This window comes from Cetorhinus maximus, chromosome 12, assembly GCF_964194155.1.
Source record: "Cetorhinus maximus chromosome 12, sCetMax3.hap1.1, whole genome shotgun sequence".
NCBI classification, from domain to species: Eukaryota; Metazoa; Chordata; class Chondrichthyes; order Lamniformes; family Cetorhinidae; genus Cetorhinus; species Cetorhinus maximus.
Window position 1 is genome coordinate 19,326,664 of NC_135890.1, and position 27,179 is coordinate 19,353,842.

At 40.4% G+C, this 27,179-nt stretch overlaps 1 protein-coding gene across 1 annotated transcript in view; it reads left to right on the top strand.

Moving 5' to 3' along the window:
* snd1 (staphylococcal nuclease and tudor domain containing 1) overlaps nt 1–27,179 on the top strand; it is a 913,627-nt gene that overhangs the window by 388,561 nt on the left and 497,887 nt on the right. Inside the window, exon 16 of the mRNA XM_078553113.1 lies at nt 7,065–7,174. Within this exon, the coding sequence (XP_078409239.1) occupies nt 7,065–7,174 (110 nt within the window). The remainder of the gene's footprint in view (nt 1–7,064; nt 7,175–27,179) is intronic.

Sequence of the window (27,179 nt, forward strand, 5' to 3'; positions counted from 1 at the left end):
TCTGGACAACCTAATACTAGCAACTTTCATGTCATTGGGATTCCTCAAAACCCTTCACAGCTAGTGAAGTTCTTTTGAATTGTAGTTGTCATTTTCTAGGCAAACATGGCAGCCAATTTGCGCATAACTAGGCCCCATGAGTATCAAATGAAATGAAAGGAGCCATTGATCTATTTTTGGTGCTTATTGAGGAAGGGATGTTGACCAGCAATCCTAAAGCATATTCTCTTTCTGAATACTTTGGGATCTCGTATATCCACTTGAGCAGACAGACACCAGATATAAAGAAATAAATCTTCAAGTTATTTACAGTGGACAGCTATTTACTGATTTTCACCTGTTATCAGAACAATCATTCTTTTTGAATTCAATGTTAGCAAAAAAAAAAACTTGTTTAACCCTTTAGACTATTTAAGATATAAAGATTGCCCATTAAGTGTCAGCGTGGCTTAGTTGGTCATACTCCTGACTGAGTTGCAAGTGGTATAACGATCCCAGCTGATGTTAATCCTGGACAAGTTAGATCCTAACTTTTTTGTTTAGAAACCATGGAGAAAAGTTACTGAACAAATTCACAGAAGTCTGCTGGTGAACTTTTAATGGAATAAAATGTTTATTAAACAAGAAAAATGAACTATAGTACATCAGACAAAAATGTTGGAAAGACCTCAATACAAACACAAGAAAATGATTCAAACTCACATTATCCCTTTTACCCCAGCAATATCTTTACCGACACATACAAATTCAGAAAGATAAAACAATTTACAATACATCTTATACTCTTATATTCAGGGTAAGTATGCAGTACATGTGAATCAACTGTGGTCAGACACACCACACTCCAAAGTAACTGACTGATGTGACCAAAGCAGATTCTATGGATTTCTCAACAACCCACCCAGACACTTGTCACACTGTGAGCCATCCGGTCTCATTGAAACTCTGCCTTTCTCATAAGGGTTTCCAATCTCCATGTTTGAAGAACTCATTTTGGAATTCTCTCCAAACGTCGCTCCCACTCTGATTTCAACAATAATTCATTCAATTTTGCCTCCCAAGATTCCTTTCCTCTGGATGTCCGAGTGCGTTCACGCTTCAAGCACTCTTTCAGATCTTTGGTTGTGCCAAGCAGAACACCGCTGCTCCAAAGGGTGCATTTGTCCTTATGGCCTGCAGCACGGAGTCACCAACTTTTGGCTGCCCTCTCGGGCTCTTCTGGGCTTCCCTCAAGCCCACTTTGCTTCCAGTCTGTTCCCCACAGCTCTCTTTAACTCGGAGCCTTTTTCTCTGCTCCTGTCATTTATTTTGACTCAGTTAGATCTATCTCTGATCCCAGACTTTGTCCCTACTGGGACTTTCTTCTAGGACCTCTTTCTGCCCCATTCCCTGGTTTGGGACTACCGTCTTAGTTTGGGACATCCCCCTGTCCACCTCCCAGTGTCCTGCTCCCTTGGACACCTCTTTAATACTACTTTGATTCCAGGTCACCTGACCTGTTTCACACCATTTCACCCCTTTGCTTCCTTTTCTTCTGTGTCTGTGCACAGTGTTAGAATCACATCTCTTTAAACAGAGTTTTATTTTTTATTGTTTGGACGTTGGAGGCTGTCCGAGAGTTGTTTTCATTAAAGGGTCACAAGTTTACCTTGGAACTGTCAGCAAGCAGGCCTCTTCCAAGAAATCACTTGAGCTACGTGGTACTTGAGAAGGACTTGTTTGTTTGTTGTGAACAACAAAGAACTTTATAAAAAGCTGGAAGACAAAAAGGCAATCACATGGCAGAGGCAAAAACTTAAGTTTGAACCTGTGGTTTTGCTTTCAGTCTTGTTGGGAAAAGGCTGAGAACAGAAGACTACTGTATTAATTATGGTTTTACTTAGTGTGTAATGTACCTTTTAAGAATAATACTTGTTAAGGAAGATTACATGACCTGTAGTAACCAATAGTGGGGTAGTGCGGGCTACCTCAGCAGTTAGTATATAGAAAGAGTTGGAGTTGAAAGCACACACGTAGTTGCTGCTGAGTGTGTTGTAAATAAACTTAATTTTTCCACCCAAGAAGTGTCTGCAGATCAACTCTATTATTAATAGCAGCAACCCTTACAACAAACTGGCAACGAGGATAAAACAGGATTGTACAGAAGAAATCAAGTTTAAAAAGAAATTGGAACTGTACCTCACCCAGTGATTGTACGGAGCAAGTTCCATTAGAATTGTAGAAGTAATCCCCTCTCGAAATGCCACAATTTGGGAGAATTGATCCTTTTGAACCAGCCATGGACGATTGGTCTCATTACGTAGAATGCCTCACGTTCTTTTTCAAGTGAACGAGATTAAGGAGGAAGAGAAGAGGTGAGCGATCCTCTTGAGTACTTGTGGGAGCAAAACCTATGGTTTGATTCAAAGTTTGATGGCACCCAGTACCCCAGATTCGAAAAATTTCCATGAATTAGTGGACCTCGTGAAGGGTCATTTTCAACCAAAGCCCTTAGTCACAATACAGAGGTTCAGCTTTAATTCCTGAAATAAAGGCCTGGGTGAGACAATTGCATGCTATTTGGCAAATTTGAAGCAGCTTACGGAATATTGTGAGTTCGGTTATGACTCAAAACAACATGCTCCGAGATTGTTTAACATGTGGTGTGAAAGAAGACACTATTCAGAAAAGATTATTGTCCGAAGTGAATTTGAATTTCAAGAAGCCATTAGAGATAGCGCTAGCTAAGGAAAGCGCAGTAAGAGATTCAAAAGCAATACAGGTTGTGCATAATGGTGCTGTCCTCCGCATCGGGCAGGAAACCCCAGCCGAAAAGGGTGTGAAAATGCAAGACTCTGCTGAGAAGCAGAAACAGTCCCTGCTAGCCAAAGAATAAAGAAAAAGAACTTAGCAGCAAAGTCAAAGAATAATTTTAATAGAGGTGGAAACAAGCAGTCGTTTAGCGATTGGCCGTTTAAAAAAATTGAATGCCACTATCGTCACATAAATGAACATATGATGAGGCAATGCAAGGAAAGATTCAAGCAGATTTGTAAACAAAAGAAGCCCAATGAAACCCACAATGTAGAAGAGCCTGAAACACAAATTCAGGTATTTACTCGTTGTTTAATCTGAAAGCTGGAAAGACTGAACCAGTATTTGTTACGGTGAAAGTAAATGGCAAACCTGTTAGACTGGAAGTGGACATAGGAGCTTCCACTGCAGTAATTGGGGAACATACCTTAAGATAATGGTGAACATCAATTAAGTTTAAAAGAAACGGCTCCCAAGCTCAAAACATATACAGGTGAAGACATTCAAGTGAAAGGCATAAGCAGAGTAACTGTCCACTATGGAAGCCTCGGCAAATCTACCCTTGATGGAGGTAGCAGGTGAAGGGCCAGGCCTCCTGATGCAAAATTGGTTAAAGGAGATTAAGTTAGAATGGTCTGAAATTTTCCAGCTGAGAGCAAGTGGGTTACCAGAGCTACTTCGAAAGTATGCCGCCATCTTCAAGGACGAGCTGGGGAAAATCCAGGGCCCGCAGGCAAAGATTTATGTGGATCTGGAAGCAACCCCTCACTTCATGAAGGCCGGTGTCATATGCACTGCGAGAAAAAGCCGACACTGAACTGAACAGACTGGAGAAACTGGTCATTGTACAACCTGTTCACTTCTCAGAATGGGCAGCACCCATAGTCCCCATCCTTAATCTCAACCAAAACGTTTGAATTTGTGGAGACTATAAACTGACGGTAATAAAGTGGGTAAGCTAGTCAGGCAGCCCATTCCAAAAATCGAAGATCTGTATGCCAAGCTGGCAGGAGGAACAATGTACACGAAGCTTGACATGAGTCATGGTTGAACATATATGAGGTGAAGTCACCAATGTCGGCTGCTACAATTGAGAAATTACGTCAGAATTTTGTTATCTCGGAAGTAGTCGTTGCTGATAACGGCAGGGCATTAGGGACCTTGGTGTGCATATCCACAGGTCCCTGAGGGTAGCAGGGCAGGTACATAAGCTGGTTAAGAAGGCATATGGGATACTTGCCTTCATTAGCTGAGGCATAGAATACCAGAGAAGGGAGGTTATGCTGGAACTGTATAAAATGCTAGTTAGGCCACAACTGGGGTACTGCGTGCAGTTCTGGTCCACACACTATAGGAAGGATGTGATTGCACTGGAGAGGGTGCAGAGGAGATTTACCAGAATGCTGCCTGGACTGGAGGGTCTGAGCTACGAGGAAAGATTGGATAGGCTGGGGTTGTTTTCCTTGGAGCAGCAAAGGTTGAGGGGGCACCTGATAGAGGTGTATAAGATTATGAGGGGCAAAGATAGGGTGGATAGGAAGGAACTTTTTCTGTTAGTAAAGGGGTCAATAACCAGGGTGCATAGATTTAAGTTAAGAGTAGAAGGTTAAGAGGGGAGCTGAGGAGAAATCTTTTCACCCAGAGGGTGGTGGGAGTCTGGAACGCTCTGCCTGAAAGGGTGGTTGAGTCAGAAACCCATGTAACATTTAAGAAATATTTAGATATTCACTTGCATTTCCATAGCCTCCAGGGCTATGGGCTAAGCGCTGGAAAATGGGATGAGTATTGTCAGATCCTTGTTGACCAGCGTGGAGACTTGGGCCGAATTGCCTCCTCCTGTGCTGTAAATGTTGGAGTCTACGAGGCATTTACGAGTACCGAGTTTCAATAGTTTATCAGCCGGTATGGTATCGCTCGTGTAAAAACTGCACTGTACCACTCTTCCTCAAATGGACTGGCCGATAGGAAGGTTCAGACATTCGAGGCAGGCATGAGAAAGCTTGGCAACCAAGCTGGCATGCATTCTTTTTCATTACAGCACTACCCCTCACACAACAACAGGTGCCACACCTGCAGAGTTGTTGTTGAAACGCAGTCTCAGCACAAGATTGAGCATTATAATGCTGAATTTAGAGGGGAAGGTGGAAAAGAGTCAGGGAAGCCAGAAAACTAGACACAACTGGCACAGTCGCGAGAGGAAATTTACTGTGCGAGAGACGGTATACATGAAGGACTACGGAGAAGGATCAGTGTGGTTACCGGGTGAAATAAGTGCGGTGACTGGACCTCTATATTACCACGTGGAGGTGGAAGGCCGGATCATCCATAAACATGTGGGTCATTTAAGGAAGTGGGAGACAAATCACCAAGATTTGCTTCCACCAGTGTTCATGACTGGCTCTGTGTTTCCTGATGTTCCCTTAAGAGTTGAGGATACGGAACTGCAAGTGTCCATCGAAGCACCTGATGTTCAGGCAACTCTGGAAAAGGAGGTTCCTAACAAAGAACCTGAAGTTGTGGAGCTGCGACTTTCTACACGTATCAGAAAACCACCTGAAAGATTGAACTTGTAAATTCCTTACCCAGTGTAAATATTATGTTGTTTTCAAAAATATGTACTTGAAAATATACTATGTATAGCCAAGTTAAAGGGGGACTAATGTAGTAATTACGGTTTTGTTTTAGTGTGTTAATGTACCTTTATGAATAATACTTAAGGAAGATCACTTGATCGGTAGTAACCAATAGGGGAGCAGCGCGGGCTATCTCAGCAGTGTAGAGATAGAGCCGGAGTTGATAGCACGTCTAGTTGCTGCTGAGTATGTTGTAAATAAACTTAATGTTTCCACCCAAGAAGTGTCTGCAGATCAACTCTATTATTAATAGTAGCAACTCAGTCACCCTTACAACAGCTACCCTGACTAGCTCTCTCGCCCTTTCTACTTTGTGAAACCGTGTGCTTCTCAACCTGTAGCCAGGTAATCCTCACCTGAGTATAGTTTGTCTGCATAATTTTGGACTTGCTAGCTGAGATAGGAAGAATTGGCCCAGCTATACTGTCCTCCATGCTGAAGCATCATTGGTGTACTTCCTGACACCTACGCCCAAGGGTACTTCAGACAGACAGCATTGAACCTCTGTGAACTTTAATTTTTTTTTCTTTCTAAGCAAGTTTTTTTTCCCATCCGCCTGACTCTGCAGAGACTACTTATGTGCCTTTTGTTTGTCTGTGTGTGTGTGCTGGGGAAGTTTAAAAGGGTTAGTTAGTTACACTTCCAGATTACAATTGTGTGTCAACCAGTTCTTGAAACTTTTTAAAAGGAGTTTTGTTTTAAAATAAATTAATCATTGAGTTTTTTGAAAGAAGCCTGGTCAGAGTCTCTTTCCTTTTGGGTACTAGAAGTATAAGTACACAATTGGCCATTTCGGTGAGAAAATTAAACATTTAAATTAATGATTTGGCCTGTGGAGTAGTAGGACTTGATAATTCGCGCACTCCTCCCATCCTGGTTGTACAACAGGACCAGTTCCCGGCCTAGAGAACATAAAAAAAAACTAACTGTGCACGTGCGGCCATTTCCTAGCCAGAGCCTGTGCAGAAGTCCCGGGGCCCAGCGGGAACTGTAATTCCAAAATGGCAACTACCAATTTAGCTAAATATTTTTGAGTTTCATCACAGTATTGTTCACAGTTTTGGCCTCCTTATCTAAGGAAGGGTATACTAGCCTTAAAGGTGGTGTAGTGGATGTTCATTGGATTGAGTCCTGGGTTGTGAACCTTATCTTAGAAGCGATTTCATGGAATGAGCCTATATTCTCTTGAATTTAGAAGAACGAGAAGTGATCTCATTGAAATGTAAAACTCTTTAGGGCTTGATGGTAGAGTGTGAGAGGCTGTTTCTTTTGGCCTGAGAGTCCAGAACTAGGGGGTCATTGTCTCAGGATAAGTGGTCAACCATTTTAAAGTGAGAAATTTCTTCTCTGAGGGCTGTGTATCTTTGGAATTCTCTGCCTCAAGAGGACTGAGAGTGATAGAGCTTTTGGGCATCAAGGGGTATGGGGGAAAATCGAGTTGATGTAAAAGTTCAGCAGTGATCTTGTTGAATAGCAGAGCTGGCTTGATGGGCTGTATGGTTACTCCTGATCCTATTTCTTGTGTTCTCATCCTGCCTGGTCCCTTTGTGTGAGTTTTTCAAACACTAAATAATCTCACAACTGGGGCATTTTCCTTTTGATTTCTATCATTCTCAAGTACCTTATTTATTGTTTCAGGTATTGAGTGCCCTCGTGGATCTCGGAACACTCCTGCAGGAATCCAGGAAGGGGAACCATTCAGTGAAGATGCCACTCAATTCACCAAGGAGCTGGTGCTGCAGCGTGAGGTAGGGGAATGGTTCTCCTTCGATCTGCATTTTTTCCCCAAATCTCTGTTGTATCACACAGAAAGATCAAATGTTAGAACAATTCCATGTGGCTGAGAGAAGATTTTAATTGAAATTGAGCTAATGTCGAAATGCAGGGGAGTTACACAAATCTCATTGTATGCTTGAAAGCTGAATTTCAGAGTGAAATCTTGATGTAAAATTCAGCTATACTTACTGTAATTAGGTAATCCAAGGAGATACTAAATTGTGAGATTTTTGGTTTTCCTGAGCAGCATACATTGCTGATCACAGATGACCTAACCTGTAAGCATGTGAGATGCATGAGACCAATATATCTTTCATTCTCTTTTGTAGTCTTTGTCTTCTGCTAACAAAATGCCTCCCCCTCTCTGATTCTACAGTGGATAAGATCCCTTAAATTTGCTGTTTTCCTCCACCTGCTCTCCCTGCAAACCCCCCCAAGCACACTATTTTTCAGCTTGGTTATGCTCCTATGGTCAAAAAACTTGCTGTAAATGGAAATCACAGATGTAAATGCAAAGTAAACATTCTTTGTTTCTAGGGGAGGGTCGCTTATGCAAACTTAACTTTGTTAATTTCACCCTAATTTCAGAATCTGTTAATTTAACTCCTTTTAATTTAATAGTTGTATTTAAGTGTTTCAGCAATATTCCTAAATCCTGCCTGGTTTTGTTTATTTCACTACCTAACGCTAGTAAGCTTGTTGAAGAGGAAGTATCCCTGCTACAAAATTAAATAAATTTTGGAGTGTGAAGATGCCATCTTCAAGGAAACTGTCTTAGAGCAGTTGCTGATTATAAAATGATGTAATGGATGCAGTCAAGAATGCACTGTAATGACGGCACTGTTTCACAAATTCGGTTGCCTGGAGCGTTGAAGATTTGGGAAAGACTTGCACTTCATAACAGACAAGTCATAAATTTCCCATTGTACCTGATTCAGCAATCCTAGCTCACCATTCATGAATGAATGGGCTTCAATATTCAGAATTTTGAGTTGTGCATCAGTGTAAAGAAGCTTCCTTGGGTTTACCTGGATTTTGGAAACACATTAAGCTAGTGTCATCTGGGGTCATGATGTTCCAACATATGTTCCCCCCCCCATATGTGGACAGACATATTCAGCTAGCTTTTACCATTTGAACTTTAAGTGGGTTGCGGAAGGGGGGAATCTGAAGGAGAAAAGTCTCTATACAAAGCAATAGATAATCAGAAGATTATAGCATGAGAGATGATTTTTAATAAATTGAGTGAAGTGAAACATGGTATAGGATGAGTAATGTTTTGTTTTTGGCTAACTATTTTATAGTCCACAGTACCCTATCACATTACATCAGCTTCTGTATGTTTGGCTTGGTCTTTTGATTTGACAAATTGCATGATGTTGGCCTTGTCCTTGGTGCTGAAAGTCTATGGCAATTAAAAGCAACCTCTGTAATTCACATTTGTAATGTGAGCTTTTCTGGTGTTTTAAAGTGCAATAAATTTTGGCAGCATGAAGGAACAGAGCAGTTGCACAGAAGCTTTATTAGGAACATTGGCGAGTCTTCAGCTTCTCAATATTGGTGAATTCTTTAGAACAGCATACCAAGCAATCCTGTGTAACTGTGACTTTTTTTTGTCACATTACTGTAATATCCCTTTGTTGCAGTGGCAGGGCGAGGGAGAGAAAATTTAGTAAACTCATATTGTATCCTGCTCTAATGCTGTTGGGCTTCTGTGATGTTGGGGAAGAGATGGAGGGGACCTGGGGAAAGTTCATGCTCTCTAAATTAGTGACCTTCCCCTGATGTCTATTTAATATCATAAGAAGTCAAACAGTGGTTTCATAGTATTAAATCTGGGTTTATGCCTAAACCTCCATGGGTGGTGATAATTACTTAATTGTGACTTGTTGCCATCGAGTAGTCTGCCTGTTTGGCGCTGTGATGACGGTTGCTTAGAATGATGAGGCAGTGGCAATTTGGATAGTGATTTCTTGGACAAAGCTAAGGTTTTGTGAGTTTTTATTTATGAACTGTGTCCTTACTTCAAGTTTTTCCTGATGGACTTGGAACTATGGAATTACAACTTAAGGCCGTTGTGTAACTTTTTCCTTTTTAAAAAGTAAAGAAGTCTCCTGGAGGGTAAGCAGAATGATGAATGGGATCAGAGTAGCACAACTGCCCAATATGTGGAATGTTGATTGTCAGCTTTGTGACCATCAGGTGTTGCTATTAATGAATTTCAATGCAATTGTGGCAGAAACTAATTGTTGCAGCATTCTGGTCCACAGCTGCATTTGAGTTCTTAATTTTCCTTTGCTCTGGAACCAAAATAAATGGGTCTTGGATCTTGGCGATTTTCAGCTCCTTGCAGAACTGCACCTTTCAGGGATTGAACCTTGCTGACTTTTACACTGAACTAGTTAGATTTTTGAAACTGCTACAAGTTGCTTTTAACCAGCAAAGTTGGCAGAGGGTCACTGAGACCAGAGATTTGATTGTTTGACTCAAAGGTTGGTGTGGGAGAAGTAGGTTTCAATTCATGGGGCACTGGCAGCAGTACTGGGAAAAGAAGGAGCTGTTCTGTGGAATGGGCTTCACTTGAACCTGGCTGGGATAAGTGATGTGGCGAATTGAGTAACTAGGGCTGTATAGGGCTTTAAACTAAATATTGGGGGAAGGGTTCAGGTGAAGGGAAATTAGAAGGTTAGGGAGAAAGGACAAGGCAATAGTGCAAGGTAGAGATATGGGTAATGATAACCAGATCGAGATAGGGAGGTACAGTGTGTGAAAACATAAGGATGCACCTGCAAATAGGGTCAGAGGAAGGAAAAAGGGTAAAAAGACAAATTTAAAGACTCTTTATTTGAATGCACACAGCATTTGAAACAAGATACATGAGTTGATGCCACTAATTCGAAATAAATGGGTAAGATCTGATGGCCATTTCAGATATGTGGTTGCAAGGTGACCAAAGTTGAAAACTGAACAGTCAGGGGTGCTTGACATTTTGGAAGGATAGGCAGAAAGGAAAATGAGATGTGGTAGCTTTGTTGTTGAAATCAGGAGAGTAGTGAGAAATGATCTTGGCTCAGAAGATCCAGATGTAGAATCAATTTGGGTGGAGATAAGAAAAAGCAAGGGAAAGACATTATTTGTGGGAATAGTCTAAAGGCCCCTAATAGCCTAAATAAATAGTAAATCAAGAAATGATAGGTATGTAAGCAAGGGACTGCAAGAATCGTGAATAATTTTAATCTTCATATAAATTGGACAAATCAAATTGGCAAATGTAGCCTTAAGGATGAGTACATAGAATATATTCGGGAGAGTTTCTTAGAACAATGCATTGTGGAATCAACCAGAGGACAGGCTGTTTTATACCTGGTAATGTGACAGGATTAATTAATCTCATTGTAGAGGATTCAATATGGAAGCATGATCATAACAGGATAAAATGTTACATTCTGTTTGAGGATGAGAAATTTGGGTCAGAAACTAGTGTCTTGAACTTAAGGCAATTACAAGGTATGAAGGTATGGCTAAAGTGGCCTGGGAAAATAGATTAAAAGGTAAGATAGTAGAAGGGTATGACAGCAGGTAGTTAAGGACATACTGCATAATTCTCAACAAAGATATATTTACATGAGAAAGAAAGGCTCTCTGAGAAGGATGAACCATCTTTGGCTAACTAAGGAAGTTAAAGATGGTGTCAAATTGAAAGAAAAGGCATACAATGATACAAAAATTAATGGTAACCATCAGATTGGGAAAATTTTAGATACAAAGGATGACTAAAGGTAAAGAAAGAAAATAGATTATGAAAATAAACTAGCAAGCAATATAAAAACATGCTAAAAGCTTCTACAAGTATATAAAAAGGAAGAGTACCTAAAGTAAAGTTGGTCCCTTAGAGGAGACGACTGGCTAACTAATAATGGGAAACGAGGAAATAGGGACTTCAAATAAATATTTTCTATCTGTCTTCATGGTAGAAGCTGCTTAAAGCATTCCAATTATAGAAGAAAACCTATAAATCTGGGGGCCGAAAGGAGGGAGAGGACCTTCACTAGAGAAAAAGTACCAGATGAACAAATAGGTCTAAAGCTGACAAGCCCCCTGGACCTGATGGCCTGCACCTGAGGGTCTTATAAGAAGTGGGTGCAGAGATGGTGGATGCACTGATTGTAAGCTTCCAAAGATTCTGGAAAGGTCCCAGTGGATTGGAAAACTGCAAATGTAATCTCCCTAATCAAGAAAGGAGGTCGACAGAAAGCAGGAAACTATAGACCAGTTAGGCTAACATCTGTCGCTGGGGAAATGCTGAAATCCAATAAATATTAGCAGGACAATTAGAAAATCATAAAACTATCAAGCAGAGTCAGTATGGTTTTATGAAAGGGAAATTGTGTTTGACAAATTTATTTGCGTTCTTTGTGGGTGTAATGAACTGGTGGATAAAGGGGAGCTGATAGATGTAGGGTTCTGAAGAGTCATATTGGATTCAAAACGTTAGTTTCTCTCCACAGATGCTGCTAGACCTGCTGAGTTTTTCTAGCATTTTCTATTTTTATACCAGTAGATGTAGTTTATTTTGATTTCCAAAAAGGCATTCGATAAGGTGCCACATTAAGATTTATTGCGCAAGATAAGAGCTCATGGTATTGGGGGCAGTACATTAGTGCGGATAGAGGATTGGCTAGCTAACAGAAAACAAAGTCTGGATAAATGAAGCATTTTCAGGTTGGCAAATTGTAACTGGTGAGGTGCCACAGGGATCAATGCTGGTGTCTCAACTATTTACGATCTATAATAATGACTTGGATGAAGGGACTGAGTGTGTTGTCGCCAAATTTGCTGCTGATAAAAAGATAGGTGGGAAAGCAAGATGTGATGAGAACACAGAGCCTGCAAAGAGATATAGATAGGTAAAGCGAGTAGACAAAAGTTTGGCAGATGGAGTCTAATGCAGAAAATTTTAAGGTTTCTACTTTGGTTGCAAGAAGACAAGCAAAATATTATTTAAATGGAGAGAAGGGCTGCAGAGTGTTGTGATAGAGGGATCTGGGTGTTCTCAAACATGAAACACAAATAGTTAGCCTGTAGGTACAGCAAGTAATTAGGAAGGCAAATGGAATGTTGAACTTTATTGCAAGGGGGATGAAGTATACAAGTAGGGAGGTCTTATACAACTGTATAGAACATTAGCGAGATCACACCCAGAGTACTGCATGCAGTTTGGACTCCTTAATTAAGGAAGAATACACTTGCATTTGAGTTCAGTGAAGGTTCACTAGATTGGTTCTTGGAATGAAAGTGTTGCCTTATGAGGAAAGGTTGAGCTTTTTGGAGTTTAAAAGAATGAAAGCTGATCATATGGAAACATAAGATTCTGAGGTGGCTTGACAGGGTAGAGTCTGAGAGGATGTTTCCCCTCACAGGGGAATCTGGAGCTAGGGGACACAAACTCAGTAAAGGGTCTACTATTTAGGACGGAGATGAGGAGGAATTTCTTCTCTGAGGGTCATGAATCTTTGGAATTCTCTACTGCTGGAGCTATAGATTTTTGAAATAGTGGGGAGTCAAGGGTTATGGGAGGCAGGCAGGAGAGTGGAGTTGAGGCCATGGTCAGGTCAGCTTATTGAGTTGTGGACCAGGCTCAAGAAGAAGTATATGATCCCTTGTTCTTATGTTCTTAACCTCGGCAATACAATAGCCTTTTGTTAATGTTTGTTTCAGCATCAAAAGTTTTATTATTTCCCCTGTGGGTTTTAATTTTAATTTAACTATAAGTTGCTAACACTAATGATCAGAGAACACCACATTGGTTCCTTTGGGGTTGGGTGTCAGCCATAAGGTTCAGATTTTCAGAAGCCTGTTATGTTTAGGGTGCTTTTTCTTGTGACTAAAACATGCTAAAGGAGCTTTGGAATCATTGTTAAAAAAAATTCTGTGCCAAACCTAACTAAAAGGCAATAGGAGTGTAAGGTTCCTGAGCATAAGAGGTGAAATATTACATCTGGGAATTTCCTGTAGTGGTTATTAAGTGAAAAGAAACATTTAGAAGAGTGTCTTAAAAGCCTGAACTACTATGTTGCCCCCAGCTTACTGTGTCATTCGAGAGGTTCACAGTTTGACTTTTTTGTATTCAATTGAATTGTTGAAGTCTAATTTAGAAATGTAATTCCCTGGGCTTTGAGTATTTAATTGAGAACCGCCTGACTTCAAAATGTAACAGAATGGACTTTGGTCACAGTACATGATTAAATCTGAGCATTTGCTCATATTGTGGTGGGGTAGGGGGAGGAGTTTTAAATTGTTATGAAAACAGATTTAACATTCCAGCTGATTGATTCGAAGTTCTTCTTTGAGTAAAACGGTGGTGCCCATTCACCTGGTTTTAAGAGCTGAATCTAAAGAGTAATATTAAATCCTCTAGTACATTTAATGCTAGCCATTTTGAAATTTCCCCCCAAATTTCTTCAGCAAGGAGTATTAGTAATTCATTCCTGTGCCCCTTGTGGCCCAAAGACGTTGACATAGATCACTCCAGCTGGGTGTGACCTGCCGCACCAGTGAGCCTCTAAAGTCATCCAGTAGGAGTTTCACACAGAATTGCAAGTTGACCACCTCCTATTTTAATAACCCTTCTCACTGCTATCATTCTACCCAGTGAAACACGGCTGCTTATGCTGGTTTTCAAGAGTTATGCTGCCTCTGCTGTATATTTCAAATGGTCCTGCAACTTTCAAGTTCAAGTAGCCTCCTTGCATCTTTAGGATTGCTCCTTACACTCACTCCAAATATTTTTGAATAACTGAGAACAATGTTTCATTTCACCACTGATGATGGTTTCTTGCATGCTTTGTGTGGGAAGATGAGGAAGGAAGTCGCTGAGCCTTACTACCCAAGAAAATTACTTCATCTTGCATCTGCTGAGCCTTACTATCCAGGGTAATTACTTCAACTTGCACCTGCAGTTTTTTTTTTTCTCTCTGCTGTTAATAGACTGTTTGCATAAGATTTATTTTATGTTTGTGGGATTCTGAATTCTAACATGAAGTTTGTGGTGACTCCTATGCAGCGCAATATGGCAATTTCACCCATGGCAGTCTTGGCTAGATTTAAAGTAAAATATTTGGAATTAGGTCTCACCACTCAACCTGTTCTCTTGCTTCATCCCTACCCAGTGACTTTCAGTCATTTCCCAACATGTAGTGCTATTCTATTGAATTGTTCCATTGTGCCTATGAAAGGGCTAGCTAATTACTTTGTCCTAATCCTCTGACCCTTGCCCATATCTTTTTTGAAGGTTTCTTTTTTCAAATATTCATCCGCCTCCCCCACATAAGCTATTATGGGTTCTGCTTCCACCACTGTTTTAATCAGCTATTCCATGTCCTGTCAATATTGTGTCTATGTAAATAGAGAAAGTTGCTAATCTACCCTTTGGTGATCTTCAGTTTATGTTGTCTTGTTACCAACTCACTGGCCATTGGAAACATTTTTCGCCCCAATTTACTTGATCAAAGACTCCTCTTAGTCTTGACCTCCATCATGCTCCTTAGGTAGCACCTTCCAAACCCATGACCGTTACCATCTAGAAGGACAAGGGCAGCAGACATGTGGAAACACTACCACCTAGAAATTTCCCTCCAAGTCACTCACCAGCCTGATTCGGAAATATATCGCCCTTCCTTCACTGTCGCTGGGTCAAAATCCTGGAACTTCCTCCCTAACAACACTCTGGGTGTACCTACACCACAGGGACTGCAGCAGTTCAAGAAGGCAGCTCACTACCACCTTCTTGAGGGCAATTAGGGGTAGGCAATAAATGCTGGCCTAGCCAGCGACACCTATATCCTGTAAATGAATTTTTAAAAAATGTCCTCTTAACCTTCTTTGTTTATGTGAAAAGACCCCTAGTTTTTCTAGCCTGTGCTCGTAACTAAAGCTTATCATCCCAGGTTTCATTTTATTTTTAAAAACCCACACACTGTTACTGGCTGGTAGTTTTTGTAGAAATGTCAGCATCACAGGGGAACGTTGTTTACTGTATCGTGCTGCAATTTCCTCTATGGAGTTTCTTACTCCTACCCCACCTCCCTGTTTTGTCTTTGTGCAAAATGCAAGAATATGGTTGACTTTTGTTTTCTGACAACCTGATCAGACACATTGACTTTTTTGGGCATGCAGCGTAAAATGAGCTTATTAATAAATTGAGTGAAAAATAAATGCCAGTGGTTCTTCCCAGTGGGAAATGTCACCCTATTACAGTTAAACTGGTTCAGGGTTCTTGCAGAGATTAGAATCAGCTCTTTCCTGTAGTATCCAAATAAAGCATGGATTCTCTTGTTTATCTTGTTATGAATAGAAAAAACACCTGATTTATTATGAAAATATGGGCTAAAGCATTTCAGCCATATAGCTCTGCCCTTGCAAGACATTGAGTCTCTTGCTATTTACATACTTCTTGTTGAATGCATTCTGTAAAATATTTTCCCTTGATGTTGAGTACTGCTCACATGAGAAAGTGAATCACCCAGGACTCTCACCTGATCATTATCCAGTGATGGAAGTATGTGTGCGTAGATGTTGGATGTGGAAAGGATTGGGCATGATGCCTACCCCCAATCCCCATTTAGGATCAAATACTCAGTTCAGGCTCACCGTCTATTCCTAGTTTGAGTCACGTGAAGTATGGCCACTCAGTCAAGATGTTGGTGGTACTTAATGTTTTGAGAAGGCTGTGGTGATGGGGGTGTGGGGAGCAGTGCATTGGTGGGGAAGAAATAGGATTGGCAGAAGAGGATGTTTTGGATATTTGGTGCCAGTGAACAATTGAGATTCAGTCGATGCTGAGACTTCCAATTGACAAAGTTTATACAGGCTTAATCTGCTGAAACCAACTATCTCCTTGTTTTTATGCAAGCATCCAACCTGTTGAACCTGACTTTCAGATGAGACATTAAACTGAGGTCCTACCTATTACTTCGGGTGGACATAAAATATCCCATGACATCATTTCATAGAAAAGCATGACAGTTTCCTCAGTGTCCTGGTCAATATTTATCCCTCAATCAACATCACAAAAGCAGATTATTTGGTCATTATCATATTGCTGTTTATGGGAGCTTGCTGTGTGTAAATTAGCTGTCAAGTTCCCTGTATTACAACAGGGGCTACACTAAGTGCTTTGAGATGTCTGGCGGTCATGAAAGTCACTGTATAAATGCAAGCCTGTCTCCCCGTCCTTTGCCTTCCTTTCTGTCACCCTTTCTTGAAAATAAATAATTGAATGCTCACATGAAAGTAGAGTGCATGGCAATGCTGTACAGGTTCAATGAGTGTATGTAAATGTTGCTGTTTATAAATTCTACCCTTGTATTTCTTTATTCGGGGTGGAGTGCAATGGTAGAATGGGGCAGGGATTACATTGGGGAGCATGAAATCTCCAATCAGGTTAGTCAATCGTAGACTGAACTTCACTATAAAATGGCCCTTAACAGTATTCTGTTTTGTTTCAACACAAGCTTGCAACAAAGAGGATTTTTTTTTACATCGCCTTGGGAGAAGTTGGCTAATTTTAATGAGACTCTTAATGATTTAACTCCACTATTTATTAGAAAAAAGTTCCACGAGGTCTCTAGTCGGCTTAACCGAAGTTCATAATGCAAATACACTTGCAGGGAGTCTGCTAATGGTTTTGTAGTACTGACCTGAGTAATTCGTTCTCTTAATGAGCATTTGCAAGGATCTATTAAAAGTAGACATATGTAAGTTCTTAAGAATTGCAAGTGTTAAAGGATTATCTGCCCTCAAATCAGTTTCATTATCACTTTATCCTTCAATGCTTTCAGTAGAGTTTCTGCATTAAATTTATGCGTGAGCTGTAGATCTGGTTTCAAATCAGCAAGGATGATATTTTCCTTTTTCTGCTAATGCGTTTGGGTAGTCTCAACCCAGTTCCTAGTGGACATTGTGCAGAATTTAGTACTGGTTTAATAGCATGAACAGTGATCCACCAAGGAACATTTTGTTTCTGCATTATTCTCTGTAGTAATGTTTGTGATGAGATTGACATACTTGACAGTCTACCTAGTGAATGCTCAACCTTGAGCAATCCATGCAATGATTGTCCAAACTGGGCATGTTATTGATTGAAGATACAGATAGAGAGGTGGGTGTGTGATGAAGGGGAGGGGGTATATGCTATGCTTTCCAGTATTTGGATCAAGGACCAATTGTAGAAGCTTGCAAACAGACTTTATGGCTTCCCCTGCTTCAGGGAGCAGCAATAGTGCAGATATGTAAAGAGTAGACTACAGTGTAATAAAACAGAGGAAACACAAGCCATTTTTTAAATAGTACCCTTCATTCTTGTTGGCAGTGTTGTGCACATGGCTATGTTGTGCATTCTGCCTTTCAAAAGCTGAAGAGTTTTTCAACATTCTTAAAGTTAATGGTCAAAAAGAAACTGCATGTTGCTGCAACATTCCGTGGAATTGGTGCTTAACTGTAATGAGCATTGAGCAAAAGCTCATCAAAAGGGGTGTCTGGAAAATATAGTGCGTGACTGAAAACACAGTGCTTGAAAAAGGTAGGAGAGTTTTCAGGTGATCTGAGTTCCTGACAATGGAAGTCTGATAAATTGGTTCCTAGTCCTGCCGTGCTGGCCACCCCTTCAAGTTCAAGATGCAGCAGATCTTTTTGAATACAACTTGAAACCTTTTCATGTTAGATTTTTAGTTTAAACTTAAAAGAATTAGATAGTTTTGATTCAGCATCCAGTGCTTTCATCTAACCACTGATTGTTTCATTTCATGCTGGTCGCTTTCCTAATTTTGTAAAGTGTCTTGCAAGATGTTAATGCCCCTTTCATCCATTACCCTCGCAATTTTCATCAAAATGTTCATTTGTTTGTAATTCATTCATCTCAATCCATCTCACTTTTTTTCCTCTTTTTGGCTACTTGGATGCTTTGCCTCTCGCTTCCTTGTTCTGTTGTTGAACAGAAGTCACAACTATTGCATGATGAAGTTTCTTGATTCTGCTATGTGGGTGCACTGAAAAGGATATGTGTGAAGATTGCAATGTTTAATCACTGCATATTTATCAGAATTTATAGATAGCATTGATTACTTCAGAAAAATGCACAGTTAATGCAAGTCTGGTGTAACTTAGTTAGGTCAGCGCTTTCTGGCTGTGTGTGTGTAATATATATCATTACCCCCATCCCACTATAGCATAGCCTTAATTGAAGTTCCCTTCTGCCAAGTAAATCCTCTGCTATGGCACCTGCAAAGAACTGTTTCGCACCCATTGAATGAGCTGTGCATTGCAACTAGGTAAGCTGCCCTTTTTTTATGAAGCACCTGGTGATCTTTCCCCTGCTTTTCCTTTCTGCCCTCTGTGCCAATTGCTTTGGTCAACTGCAGGAGCTTACTTTATAGGATTTGAGGATGTCACCATTTGAAACAGTACACTAATACAACAGTCCTACATGTAGTACTGAAAGGAGAGATCAAAAGGGAATTGGATAATACTTGAAAAGGAAAATATCACAGGGCTTTTAGAGAAGGCTGGAGATGGGACTAATTGGTACCTCTTTCAAAGAGTTGGCACCTCTTCCAAAGAGTTGGCACAGGCACAATAGGCAGAATGTTGTCCTTGTGATATATGATTCTCTGCATACTCCTTTTGGCCCCCATGAGTCTTGGGCAGTATTTTGTACTAGTCATTTCCTACCCTGTATTGGTGTACAAAGCAATAGCTCCAATTTACTCTTGTGTAACTGAAGATATAACGCATTAATGCACTACATTATAGTTTCTTTAGTTTCTGCCCTTCAATGGTCAAATGTTCTTCAGGGTGTCATGATTCTGCAGCATGTTTCGATGGGGGCACAATTTGTTTAAAAATAAACTAAACCTCCAGCTCACAATCCTAGAATATGAAGCTTTAACTGATTCCTGTGCCTGATTAATGGTTAAAGTAAGGATTCCCTAAGACCATATGAAGTTGATGGTTATCTGACAGAACTGGGGCATTGGTTTATTGTATACTGCGCAAAACTATAAATCAGATCTATCCGCATTTAATTACTGTTTAAGCTTGCATTTTTAATGAAAGAAACAATTTGCTGCAGCTTATTTGAAATTCAATCTTCCTGGGTGGGACTAATCTGTAATTGTACTCATGACTAGGTAGAGTGAAGGTTCCAGTTGCGTTTGGATACAAACACCTTGAAAAACACAGCCTCTGCTATTGCTTTCCTTGCAGAATGCATGACTTCTTGACCTGATCCCAGGTTCCTTGCCAGTATTTTTCTGAGACTCTTTGTCAGGATATGAGAAACTCATGCCCAGTCCTCCTTTGCTGCCTTCCACTTCCTTTCACCCCTCCCTCTTGTGTCTTCCCCTCCACCCCCGCCACACCACCCCTCCTCCCCACCACCCCTCCTCCCCACCACCAAATGCTGTGTTCCTCTCTTCATTGCACTGGTGGGTGCGGTTAAGGGGAAGGAATAGGGAGGATCAATGTAGCATCTTTACCCTTTCAATCTGTTTTGTTCATCTTTTGAGCAGTTGCTGTTGCTTACTTTCTTATAGTGACTACACTTTAAGATGTACTTCATTGGCTATGAAGCACTTTGGGACATGCTGAGTTCATGAAAGGTGCTGCATAAATGCAAGCTTTTTCTTTCTCTTTCTTATCCATATTTTTGCTTACCTCTAACAATGGGTCTCGTTTCTGTTTGATTTCCATGTAAAGTGTCTCAGGACATTTTGTGTTCTAAACAGCATATAAATGGTGCTAAGGTAACAGCAAAATACTGCAGATGCTGGAAATCTGAAACAAAAACAAAAAATGTTGGAAAAGCTCAGCAGGTCTGACAGCATCTGTGGAGAGAAAGACAGAGTTAACGTTTCGAGTTCGCATATCTAACCCTGAAGAAGAGTCATTCGGACTCGAAATGTTAATTCTGTCTTTCTCTCTGCAGATGCTGTCAGACCTGAATTTTTACAGCATTTTTTTTGATATAAATGGTGCTATTATGTTCCTCTTTGTTTCATCAATGCATGGCAAGTAGTAGCAACTCTTCGCTGGAAACTGTTGTGTTATATTGGTTCCTTGATCGCTCTTTTATTCTTGTAATCAATCATCATGTTAGTTCAACTTGTTCTTGTTGAGACATATTCAGTACTTGGATTGCACTAGGAAAGAATCAACACAGACATGATGGGCCAAATGGCCACCTCTGTGCTGTAAACTTCTGTTGTGCTATGACGAAGAGCAAGAGCTGGAAAAGAGATGAAGCCCTTATGAAAATTAGTTTAATAACTACTTGAAAACAAAAATTAGGCACGTACAAGCCTCATATTCTACATATTCAGTACTTGTCAGATCACTAGAAGAGGAGGTTCGATTTTCCCTGTTCTTGCATGTGGGTTTTTTAATTTTATACTCATGTTGTGCAGCTTACTCTCTGTCCAGGCTAAATCATTTGCTTGTATCTGCACCCCTCAGCATTTAAAATAATTAGATCATATGTCCACTGTCTTTTCATGAATGAAAACTTATTCAGCTCCATGAATCTGGCTTCAAAAGATAGTTCCAGAGTCACAATATACTTGGAGATAGGCTGTCCAAAAACACACCACACTCCATATGTAGCATCACCCGTGGTCTGCACAATTTTAGATTAATCGCCTTTGACTTGTAATCAGATGCCTGTGAGGTGCATCCTAGAACTTCATTACTTATCGTTGATAACTCAATGTTGACTACTTGCAATGCATGGCCAATACTCACAGGAGCAGCAGAATTGCTAATATTGTAACTACAACAGGCAGAAACTATTGTTTTACAATTTAAAACCAGTAACTTTTTTATTAAAGGAAGCTCTTTCATTAATCACCTTAAAATTCAGATCACTGAGAGTACTGAGCCCTTGTTGATGCACTTCTACTTTCTGACTTCACTTTATGGACAACATGGCTAACAGGGATGAAGAAGCATGAGTAAATTTATTGAAGGTGTCATTCCAGTTAAGGCAGAGTGTGAAGTGGTTCAAATAAAGTTATTTTCCTTGTAAGTGCCTAATTTATCTTGCTTGTACGTGCCTAATTTTTGTTTTCAAGTAGTTATTAAACTAATTTTCATAAGGGCCTCATCTCTTTTCCAGCTCTTGCTCTTCGTCATAGCACAACAGAAGTTTACAGCACAGAGGTGGCCATTTGGCCCATCATGTCTGTGTTGATTCTTTCCTAGTGCAATCCAAAACCAATCTTGCTATCTTCTCAAATTCAGTCTTTCTCTGCCTCAGAATGTTATCCACTTTTCCCTTAAATGATAAATTATCTATAATCCTCTATAACTCGTAATTGTAATACATCTAACATTAACATATGAGGAACGTTTGAAGACTCTGGGTCTATACTCGATGGAGTTTAGAAGGATGAGGGGGGGATCTGATTGAAACTTACAGAATACTGAAAGGCCTGGATAGAGTGGACGTGGGGAAGATGTTTCCATTAGTAGGAGAGACTAGGACCTGAGGGCACAGCCTCAGAGTAAAGGGAAGACCTTTTAGAACAGAGATGAGGAGAAACTTCTTTAGCCAGAGAGTGGTGAATCTATGGAATTCATTGCCACAGAAGGCTGTGGAGGCCAGGTCATTGAGTGTATTTAAGACCGAGATAGATAGGTTCTTGATTAGTAAGGGGATCAAAGGTTACGGGGAGAAGGCGGGAGAATGGGGTTGAGAAACTTATCAGTCATGATTGAATGGCGAAGCAGACTCAATGGGCCGAATGGCCTAATTTCTGCTCCTATGTCTTATGGTCTAACAGGGCTAAATCATAAATATTAAAAATGGTTAACTAGATACTTGATTAAGGATGTTAAGATTCTTCAAAATGAAGTTGATGTGGTAATGGAAAGACTGCGTGTTGGAGTAGCCAGACCATATAACCTACTGGTAAAGTCAGGCATAGTGATGTTTAATAGTTGTGTTGCTGTATATTCTCTGTGTGAATGTGGAAATTTAAAAATGTTAGTGTAGGTTCTAAGTTACAACATAAGGTGGTCAGAGGCTTGGGTATTGATGTGAATTATTGCTTGATTTTTGTTGTTACTCAGGTTGCTGATCTGCAATATTTTAAAAAATTCGTACTTGGAATGTGAGATTTTCTGACAAGGCCAGCATTTATTGCCTTTGGGAAGGCAGTGTTGGCCTCCTTCTTAAACTGTTGCATTCTGATGTGATCCAGGTATGCTCACAGTGCTGTTAGGGAGGGTGTTCCAGGATTTTGACCCACTGATCGTGGGAGAATGGTGATATAGTTCCAAGTTAGGGCGGTGTGAGACATGGAGGGGAATTTGCATTCAGTGGTGTTCTCTTCTGTCTGCTGCCCTTCTCCTTGTAGCTGGTGCAGGTCATGGGTTTGGAAGATTTTGTCCAAGAGTCTTGGTAAGTTGTTGCAGCGCATCTTGTAGATGGTGCATATTGCTACCTATGTGTACTGGTGGTGGAGGGAGGGAATATTTAATGGCGGATGGGGTGTGACTTGGGTGATGTCGAGTTCCTTGAGTATTGTTGGAGCTTCGCTCATCCAGACAAGTGGAGAGTGTTTTGTCATACCCTTGACTTGTGCCTTGTAGATGGTGGACATGCTTTGGAGAGTCAGGAGGTGAGTTACTCTCCGCAGAATTCCCAGCCCCTGACCTGCTCTTGTAGCCACAGTATTTATATGGCTAACCCAGTTCAGTTTTTTGTGTGTGGTAAACTCCCCCCCACCCCCCCTGCCCGGGTGTTGGTGATGGTCATTGCCTGGCACTTTTGTGGCACGAATGGTACTTGCCAATTATCAGCCCAAACCTGAATGTTGTCCAGGTCTTGCTGCATGGGGGCAGGGACTGCTTCAGTATCTGAAGAATTGCAACTGGTACTGAACACTGTGCAATCATGAATGAACATCCCCACTTATGGAGGGAAGGTAATTGATGAATCAGCTAAAGATGTTTGGACTTAGAACACTACCTTGTGGAACGCCTGTAGCACTGCCCTGGGGCTGAGATGATGGCTTCAACAACCACAGTCATCTTCCTTTGTGCTAGGTATTACTCTAACCAGTGAAGAGTTTTCCCCTGATTCTTATTGACGTCAATTTAACTCGAGCTCCTTGATGCCACACTCGGTCAAATACTGCCTTGATGTTATGGGCAGTCGCTCTCAACTTGCCTCTGTAATTCAGCTCTTCTCTCCGTGTTTGGCTTTGACAAGGTTTGGAGCTAAGTGGCCCTGGCAGAGCCCAAACTGAAGGTTGTTGCTGAGAAAGTGCCACTTCACAGCACTGTCAACAACACCTTCGATCATTTTGATAATTGAGAGTGGACTGGGTTGGTAATTAGTCAGATTGGAGTTGTCCTGCATTTTGACATACCTGGGAATTTTCCACACTGCCGGTAGATGCCAATGTGGCTGTATTGGAGCAGCTTGGCTAAGGGGGTGGCTTGTTCTGGAGCACAAGTCTTCAGTACTATAGCTAGGATATTGTCAGTACCTCGAGCCTTTGCTGTTTTCAGCAACCAAAATCCACACAAAGTATTCCAATGGAAGGAATTTGTGTGCACAGAGCTCAAGATGAGGTGCTCCCATTGCAGTGCAAGTATGCCATTAATATGTTTGTTTCGGAGAAGTTATTGGGGAAGACAATGATAGTTAATGAGTTTAATAAATGTAACTGGGCAGGGCAGAAGAGAAACTTCTGCAGATGTGTGATGAGAATGTTGAGATAGTGTGTTTCTTTTAACGTCAAAAATATAGATTATTCTTTTCACTGCAAGTCCTTGCCCCCACACTGCACCCCCCTCCTCCATCTTTGCGTGCTGACAATACAACATTTGAGAAATCAATATCTAAAATTTGGAATGTATTTAAATATAAAAATAGTGTTCCTGTATATGCATAATAGCAAAATTGCCATCATTTAAGATTTCATAATACGTATACAAGGTCTGCTATTATCCTAAAACATACATGTCCAGATAATGAAGTAACATTTTAATGTAGCTCAAAAGTCTGTGCTCAATCATAAATGTCATGTCGACCTTTGATCATTTAAGTGAAATGAGACTGCATATGATAATCCGTGTTTTGTGTTTCGCATCACATGGATTGGAATAGGTTTCAAGGAATGCTGGCTACAAGTTGTGATAGCAGCTTTATCTCCATGCTTTGATATTACATCATTATTCTTGATGTTTCTACCTTATCCAGTATTATCTAGTATTTCTCACCTTGAGGCAAGCTGTTGTATCTTGCTCATTGAGCCATGTAATCTAAAATGTATCACCCCAATTTTCTTAACCTTTCTGCAAAAGCCTCTCTTCCCCATTTAATTATTTGCATTCAGCCTGTTAAATGCCATCACTGTATTGCCAAGTAATTTTCACAAAGCAATTGTGTTGATGATGCATCTCCTTGCAACTGTGGCACTTCTGTAAGATCTCCTTGTCCACTATAATTTTCTTCTATTAAAGTATTTTGTGTGGTATTTGTTTATATTTGGGTGCAGTATGGTGCAATGAGTTGAGGAGCAAAGATTTTACAAGCGTGTTTTTTAAAACTAGTAAATAGTCCGTGGCATTGCTGAAGGGCATTGGTGAATGATTTTTCATACACAAGATGGTAATGGCGTTGAGCAATTCCAACTTGCTCTGTAGAGCCACCTGGTGCCCACAGCCCATGACTACATTGTGACAATTGAAATTGAATTTATATTACTATATCAGCATTTTTCATTTACCAACGATAAACCTGAATGCAAAACCCTGACCAAACATTATAACAGGAAGGGCAGTTTGTGAACAGGAAATGTACTTACTACAAAAGATTGTAATGCTATATAGTCACACTCACTTGTGCAATGAATGTTGACATCAAACACGTCTGCGTTTGCATTCTCTCACTCTTGCCGTTAACTTGTCCAGTGGCCATCCTTTCTGATTTGGCAACTTCTTGCATATCAAAGTTTGATCAAGTCACCTTGCACAATTTTTGCACTTTAACCATTTGATAAATTGTAAGGCAAATCTTTGAGTTGGTAGCTAGCAAATAGGAAAATGTCCCCACCCTCAAAATGGGAGATGGGAACCGAGAGGCAGAAGAACCAGTGATGGAAAATGTTTTGAAGCTTTTATTTTTCAAACCATAGCGTTGAAATAGGGGAGGTCAAAATATAAAGGAAAACATAGCTACAAGTGGGTGTATTCGGCAGAAAGGGGCTAAATGATTCAAATAGGTTTTTTGCCATTTGGAAGTGGCTTTGTAGTCTAGGGTTAATATTTCTGTACTGAAGTCACTTCTGATGAGTTAATTAGTATGGAGTGAAAGAATGGAAACTCTGGGCAACTGTCATTTCTTAAGACCTTCTGCCAGTCCTATGGTTAAGTGAATTGTATTTTCAATGTAAGAGGTTTCGAACTGATTAATGTTAGCCGTCTGTCTTGTAGTCGCGAGGACAGGAGTTGAAAATGACAGAATCACTTAGAATTTGTGAAGGAATGTTTCCATCAGCAATGTTGGAAATGTCAATAGCTTGTGACATTTTGACTTAAAATAGTCTTATTATTTAGCTGAAGTATAGAGGTGCTGCAGAAATGTGTTAGATGAACTCCTTAAAGTTTGGATGCACATACATGTGGACAATACAAGCAAGGTTTACCTGTGTATCTCCATGTACACAAATGCCTAAAAATTCACCAGTTAAGACAGGCTCATTAATTTGTGGCCCTGCAAAGTTGATGTTACGTTGAATGAAAGAATATTTAAACAACGCTTTAAGGGGAGGGGGAGAATAACCCATATAACTCATGATGACGTCATCTCCTAAGAAAAAACTACAATTTCAAAACTAAAAGTTTTAATCCATAGAAAGCAGCAGAAGGAACCGTGAATATAGGGACTTCGAGAAACTGCCTTCATGACAGTGTAGGAGATGGGGCACTACCCAGACTGCCCCAATGTAGGATCAATGTAGGGTAGTCACTGCAGTGAAGTGACAGAGAGTGATAATGAACAGCACATAAAATTTTTTATGATTGATAAAATTGTTGCTTTATAGGTACTTTTTTGGGCAGGTGAATTATTTTACGTTGGAAACTGGTGAAAGAATTTTTTTCTTTTGGGCTAGGGTGCATAGATGAGGGAGCTGCATCAGAGTTGGAACCATTGAACTTAAGAGTAGGCTGGATTAATGATTTACCCATTGATAATTCAGTTTTCTTGTAATTTAGGGCTCAGGTCCACTGGTAACATTGCTTTAATTTTCTTCCCACCTCAGCCCAAGTTGTGTCATTTTTCATGTACATTCAAGGGACCACAGTGAGTTTGTCTGGATGTGACTGATAATAAGAGTGCTGGATTGCAGCTAATTTTTTATAAACCTCCTGAATTAATTATCAAGTGCCCTAGGGAATGCAAATATTTTACACAGAGGCACATATTGCAAACTAACACTACTAACAAAAATTTCTGGCAGAAATAGAATTGCCTCATACAATGAGCTTTTTTGAGTTCTGATTTAAAATACAACATTCATTGCACTGATATTTGTTTCGTTGCATTCACCTTGATATACTGGAAACGCTGGCTTGGAGCTTTCAAAACATTTATTGTCCTGAATCACTGACATGTGTATCTGCAAATTTGAAATTATAACTAAGGAAGTGACCACCTCTGGCCTATCATGCTTTGCTGTGTACAGGAATGCAAACTGCAAGAAATATTTTGTTGGCGATGGAGATTTCTGATTCCTGGATTGAATATAATTCTGCGTCACTCAATTTCTGCCTTTGTCGATCAGTTTTGTCTCGTTTGCTTGGTTTTGTTAAGCTTCAAGCTGCGACTGAGAAGGGAGCTGACATTGGTCTATCGTGCCATGTTGGTGTGGAGTGTGACATGTATTTTGAACTTCATGACAGTTTATGATT